At 42.7% G+C, this 7,187-nt stretch overlaps 1 protein-coding gene across 1 annotated transcript in view; it reads left to right on the plus strand.

Annotated features, from left to right (window-relative positions):
• Nucleotides 1–7,187, plus strand: part of LOC109958526 (zinc finger protein 516) — a 43,588-nt gene that overhangs the window by 21,337 nt on the left and 15,064 nt on the right. The window contains exon 2 of the mRNA XM_020597239.1: nt 3,194–5,546. Coding sequence (XP_020452895.1) covers nt 3,782–5,546 — 1,765 coding nt within the window. The 5' untranslated portion in view covers nt 3,194–3,781. The remainder of the gene's footprint in view (nt 1–3,193; nt 5,547–7,187) is intronic.

Genomic DNA, 7,187 nt, shown 5'->3' on the forward strand with positions numbered 1-7,187 from the left:
TGAACCATAGCAGCTGAACAGCATAGGTTAAGCAACAGCAGAGGTTAAACATTCAAGGAAGGAGGGGGAAAAAAGAACAGTTTTCCTTTTGGTTTGACACAGCAGTCATTATCAGCTAAGTGTAGGCCTTAAGTGTCCATTAATGGCATGTCTGAAATCAGAGCAGTGATGTTCCCAACTAGGGTTAGTCTGGTCTTAGTATTTACAGGTGATTCTGGCAAAGGAAAAAAAAACTATTAAGTGTTTCCATTAGAATGCAACATTTAAACACACTAAGCACTGAAACTCCAATTTTAGCTACAAACAATCTCTAGCCTTGTTAATCCTTGTGTGTGTGTGTGTGTGTGTGTGTGTGTGTGCTTGTCTGAGATTAGCTGGAGTATGTCAGTGACAATCAGTGTTTATAGTAAAGACTGCTAGCTTCAAGAAGACACTTTATCCATTTATTGTACCCTATTGGCCTTTAATAGCACTTTGATGCCTTCTCTCTTTTTGATGACTTAGGTAATTGGTAATCTCGTCCGTTTCTCCTGGACAGTTGGTCCCTCCTTGAGCCAATTTGTCTTTTTGTTTTTGGCCTGTATGGCGAGGCCTAAACTGTTTCCCTTCTGCTGGCTAATCTCATTGCAGTTCAATTTGCACATGCGATTGTCTGGTGGATGACAGGCTTACTGTTGAACAGTCTCAACCACTCCTCCCCACCCTGTGAACCACCAATAAGCAAAGACACTTAATAGCAAATTAGATCATTATCCTCTGTTTTTAGCACAGGCAATGGAAGCAACTACTAAGTATAAATAAGTAACATTAGGATGTGCAGACAGATGGAACAATGTAGGGGAAGACTACAGTCGATGCATGACTTAAACAGTTTAAACTGTGATGTCCATCATAATCTGATTATCTTACATGTCATGTGGTGGATGTTATTCACCCAAGTTGTTTTGTTCCTCCTAGTTTGTGAACATTGTACAGTATGTCACCGTGGCACAGATGAGTCCTACGCCGAGCACTGTATGTGTGTGACTATAATGGGTACATAACACAGGAACTGAATATGATGCCATGGCATTAAAATGATTAAAATCACAATTTCACACTGCAGTCCTGTTTCATGTGACTGCAGCGGGCACACCGATCACAGACTTACAATATTAATTATGATGAGTCTAAAGCTATGCCACCAGCAGCTTTGAGCTAAATAATAACGTCAGCATACTAAAGTATTTAAGGTTGCAATGTTAACATGCCAATGTTTAGCAGGCATGTTGTTTACAGTGTTATCTTTTTTATGTTTTATCAGTTTTGTATGTTGGCATATTAACATTAGCTACTTAAATCAGCTGAGGCTAATTCTAATACCATGTAGCTTTGCAAGAATGTAACCATGAACCAAAGTATTAGAGAAATTAAAATTTTGACCTGGTGATTTCCTTACATGAAAAGGGAGCCACAAAATTATTGCCGTAATCCTGGAGGGGGGCATGAATTTTAGTTCATTCAACAGTTGTGGTTTTTCTCTCAAACCAAATGTAGATGAAAAATAAAAGCACTTACAATTTCTTCTAAGAGAAGTGTTAAGTAGTAATGATATCTGAGTCTGAAACAGAATGTGGACTATCACTGCCATAAATATAGCCCTGCCCCTAGCATGGCTGAAAACGTAAAAGGTTAAGATGAGTTTTCAAATTCAAGCCGAAACAAATGAGCCCCTGTCCTTTATTTAAATATCAACACTGATTACATTTAGGCAGTAAGAGGTCTGGGTCTGATAATACATTTTGTGTCAAAGTACATGGGCCTACAGCTGCTTCTGGCTGGAGAAGTACTTGTTCGCTGGTAGTCTTAGAAGCGCTCCAGGAGGAAGCATTGAGGCCGTGCTGAGTTCAATAGCATAAATCATGCTAGATAGATATGTGGCTCTGGTGCAGGGTAGTCATTTTCAGTGTGAGAGTTTAAGACACATGATTGTTCTAAGTTCCCTCCTCCACCAACTTACCCTCTTATGATTATAATCAATTATCCACTTATAATTAGAGCCTGGCAGTAACTCAACTTATGGGCTCTGGCACTTTATATAATAGCCTGTAATAATGCTGTCAGTCACATTTCATATAGTCCACACTTTCAGGCTTTTGCATCTGCTGAAATTAATACTCTATTTTCTCACAGAAATCTCTTTTCATGCTTCAGAGTGTTGATAATATAATATAATGCATGTGTATAATTACAGCAGGATTTTAAGGTTTCAAAACAAAGTAGTTGAGCAAACTGACACAAGAATTGTTGATGAAAATATGCAAATTATGGAAATATTCCACCCACTGGAGGAAAATAAATGCAGTTTGAAAGTAGTCAACACTGTTAAAAGTCTTTGTCTGTCTATCACCCTCCTCGTTTCTCTTTCTGTTTGACTCTCTCCCCAACCCCATTCAACTCCTGTTTGAGAAATAGAGCAAAGCAAACTGTCTGAAGAGCCTCTTCCTGTTGTGTACTTAGGATCCCTGTCATGTGATAGTGTCAGTTAAGGCGGGTTCTTGAGGCCAGTTTAGGGAGGGAATATGGTGGCATTGCTGATCTTGCTGATGTGAACACGACTCCCCCCCTCACCACCACTCTGATTGTGTAAAGTGTCGACTCAGCCAGTGTGGCGTCAGAGACCCCTTTGCTCTGTACAACTCATGCACAATCAGAACACCCACGCATACGCGTGCATGTGCATAGTTGCAGTGCACAGTGCAAAGCCACGGATATATAGTATATATTACACTGTATATGAGAACAATCCAGCTGGTGCCATTCCTCACTTAGAATAGCAAACTCAGCCAAAGACCCTAAAACCAAGGTTTCACTTTAAACTTATGACCAGCTCATGTGTTAATATGTGCGGCATTGTCTAACATTCATACACCGATAATTTGCTAAATATAGAATTTAGGATTTTATTTACTTTCAGTGGGTTGCTTGCATTATGGTGTTCACCAGCTTAAGGTCTTAGTTTACACTCCTTTTAATTCACAACTTCAGTATCAGACAATACCAGTCCAGCTAGCTTAGCTGTGTATACAAATGCTAACTGAATGTGGCAAAAAATTGAAAGTGTGTTTAAAATACTCTAGCTTGACTAACATGTTCCTTGTCTCTCCCTCCCCCAACCCCCACCCCCTCCATCAAACACTCTCTTTATGCTCAGGTGATTGATCTATATGCACGTTGTGCTTTAGAGAACTCATCTGATCTGAAAGCCACTGACAAAAACTGATGAAGAAGAGAAGCCAGTGAAATGAAGAAGAAGAGTTTGTTGGATTATCTACACTGACACAGAAACGTCTCACAACGTCCACCCACTGACACAATGAGGACCTGAAACTGAGGGAAAACTAACTTTATTCTGAGAAAGAAGTCTCAGTTTTCCAATACACAGTCCTTTGGGCCTTGCTGGTCTGATAAAGACTACTTCACACAAGCCACGCACACAAAGCAGATGTTAAAACTACACAAGTTGTTTTTATGGTGCCAGTTGCACACAGAGTTTGAGTAACTGGTTCACTGACAGTGTCAGATGAAGATGGATGGATGGTGTAGCATCCAGTAACTGGATAGTGCTAAATGAGCTGCTGTGTAAGCAGCTGGATCTCTGGATGATAGAAAGTAAATAGCATTTTAACTGACTGGCAAAGCAAAGCTAGACATCCCTAGATGTGCAGCTGCAGATAGCAGTAGTTTGAAGTTATACCGAGTTTGTGAAAGGCCAGCTGGACAGGGTAGATTAGCTCATACAATGAATCCTAGAGACAGTATTGAGGTGATGGAGACCCAGGCTGGAGGTCAGAAGGAGAAGCTGGTTGCAGATAAGACCTACCCTGGAAATAAGATTGACGGTGAGGATGACAAGATCCCTGGAGCATACGACTGCAGTGTCTGTGGACGTAGCTTCCCATTCCTCAGCTCACTGTCGCAGCATATGAGACGCCACACGGGTGCACGCCCTTACAAGTGCCCCTACTGTGACCACAGGGCCTCTCAGAAGGGCAACCTCAAAGTTCACATCCGCAGCCATAAACTGGGCACCCTGTCTAGCCACCACTCCAATGAGGATGAAGAGGGTGGGGCTGAAGAGGAGGAGATGAGTGTTTCAGAGGGTCTGGATGGAGGCACGAGTCCAACTAAGAGCAGCTCAGCCTGTAACCGAATGGTCAATGGGGATAGTGGTGAGGACAGTCGGAGAAAAGTGCCTGCACGGAACTTGAAAAGGGAGAAGCCTGTCACTGACCAGCAGCCTTACTGTTGCCGTCTTTGTGGCTACGAGGCCCAGAGGGAAGACCAGCTCCTTAGCCACATTGAAAAGGTCCACATCACAGCAGACACAGAAGAGGACACCACTGTTAAGGAAGAGGCTCTGACCGAATCCGATGTTATCCAACCCCAGAATGATGGGACCTTTCCCTGTGAAACCTGCGGCCAGGTATTTACCCAGGCCTGGTTTTTAAAATCACATATGAAGAAACATGCAGGGATCCTGGACCACTGCTGTCGTATCTGTGGACGACGGTTCCGTGAAGCGTGGTTTCTCAAATCTCACATGAAAACACACAACACCAAATCCAAGTCACGGTCAAAAGTAGATTCAGCTGAGCATCCGGCCACCATCAACAATGTAGCCCAGAATCCTGATACAGTTACTGGCTCTGTTCCCTCTATCTATCAAATGTGCTCCAAATGTGGGAACCTGTTCCACAGCAGAGAGAGTCTGAGAGCTCATGATCAAATCCACAGTTTCGGCTATGGCAGGAAATCCCAAAGCCCATGCAGACCCAATGATGATGAGGACTCACCTGCTGCTAAGAGACACTTACTTGACTACTTAAACCTCCAACCTGTTGAAGAAAAGACCCTGGACGAAGACGACGAAAATAAGAACAACCTTCTGGGTCAAAGAATCCCAGAGCTAGATCCAATTTGCAGCTACCAGGCCTGGCAATTAGCCACTAAAGGAAGGGTTGTGGAGCCAGTGGAACCAACTTACAAAGCACCCTTTGGTGGAGGAAGTATAGGGGAGGAGGCCCTCGCTGGAGCCACTGTGGTTTTTGAAAAGGAGAGCAGTCGTTATGTCCTAAAAGGTCAAGAGAAACGCAGCTCAGGCAGACGCAGCAGCACTGGATTGGGAAGCCATACCTCTTCAGGGGACCGGACACCAGAGAGCCTCAGTGACTCTGAGTACCGGCCTTTGTCTCGACAGGAGCGACGACGGTCATCCCAATCGCAATCTTCCTCCAAGTCCAATGAGTGCTTTGAGTGTGGGAAGGTGTTTCGCAGTCGTCATCAGATGGTCGTCCACCAGCGGGTTCACAGGAAGGAAGGAAGCAGGGCATCTGTCGGAGACAAAGAAAAACCTGCAAGGGGTGACCGATGGGGCTCCCCCAGTGATCCAGAGTCAGGCTCCCCTAGCCGGCCCAGCACTCCGGGGTACGGAGACTCTCCGCCAGCCTCCACCCTTGGAGACCAGGCTTCAGAGATGGGTACAGCAAAGTCCGGAGAGTTTTCAGGTTAGTCAGCGTTTTTCTTTTCCTTGTCCTTTGATTCAAAATGATCACCTTCAAACAAAGAAACAATGCCTTTAATTGGGTTGGTGGTAAATGTTTGTGATTTGGGGCCTGCAGCTTATTTTACCATTTCAATAATTCAGCTACACATAACGTATAAATGAATAACAACCAATGATTTTGTTCACATGTAATCTTGGGATTCGTAGTTTTGAAATTTTAGAAACATTAAGACACTGACTCAGTTTTCTAGGTTGCAACAATAGAAAAAATGTAACAGCCATACAACTGTGCAACTGCTATGAGCATAACACTTATACATACACTCATAGAAAGTGTAGTGTGAGAATTTTAGTGGCAGAAATAACTGCAGCAGTTTTCAAGTCTCCCATTCAAGGCCCCTGACTGTCACTGTAGCAAACATCTGTTGATGAAATGTGCTTTGTGTAGGTGCAGCTCCCTAGCTCTTCTATCTTTGTGGAGTGGGAACTTGAGCCACCATGTGGCCACATTTTAAGGTTGCATCTGGCTTCAGCTCTTATAGGGTGCTGCATACAAGTACTATTAAATATGGTCAATAAACTTTAACTACCACTGAAAAGTGTTTATAACCGTGCAAATATTTTGTATGACAAAGCAATAAAGCTAACAGTTAAGTGAAACATTGTGCCTTCCAGCAGCATATCAGTACAGCAGAGGGCATTTTTTCACCTCCACAACCAATAAATACTATAAAGAAGAAAAGTCTCCCCCCTCAAAAAAACCACCTACAATCCTCACTGAAATACACCATTTCTGCAGTGAGCTCTCTGACTTTTGTCTTGTAACTACTTTCCCACTCATTGAAAACACTAATTCCTACAGTTTAGGAGAGCAGAGATCTAAGAACTGTAGTGATTGTTTCCATCCCCCCGTTAGTATAGACATTCAAAAATAGCAGCAACATTTCTTCAGGGCTGATCGAGCCATGTGCTATTTCAGGTCTTCCTGTCTCAGGAAACTCCCCTCACCCCCCTTATCTGTGTGATTATATTTTTTGCTCTCCTTTTCATGTCCGTGCCATGGAAATATGTCTCTATGTTTCCTTTTACTCTTCACTGATGTTGTTTATTGTGTAACAACCGATTATTAGCATGAGTAGAAACATCATAACAATCCTGTGCCACAGCAGTTAAAAGGTGTGGTTATCTTCTTTTATAGAAGAACTGTAAATAATATTCACTGTCTCCCAGAGACCTGCCCTACTGGTTTCTAGTTTCAGGAATTGCACTTGAGGGAGAAGATCTTTATAGTTCAAAATACACACTGTATACACATTTATATAACATGAACAAACCTTGCAACATCAATAAATAAAAATGATAAAATGTGATAGAATCTATTGATGCATTTTTTGCAAATATATGCAGCAAAGCCATCGTACAGTATATTAAAAAGAATTCACAGCAATTCAGCATATACCAGAGGAATATTCAGAGGCTTTTATCCATCCATCTTTTTTTCTTTGTTTTTCTTCCCATCCCCACAGACTCTCACCTTCTGTGACACGTCCACTGTCACTCAGTCACTCTTCTTACCACTGAGCCAGCAAGGCTTCCTGATGTCTGAGGGATTGGTTATTTATAGAGTCACCTCCTGATGGAG

This window comes from Monopterus albus, unplaced genomic scaffold, assembly GCF_001952655.1.
Source record: "Monopterus albus unplaced genomic scaffold, M_albus_1.0 scaffold33.1, whole genome shotgun sequence".
NCBI lineage: Eukaryota > Metazoa > Chordata > Actinopteri > Synbranchiformes > Synbranchidae > Monopterus > Monopterus albus.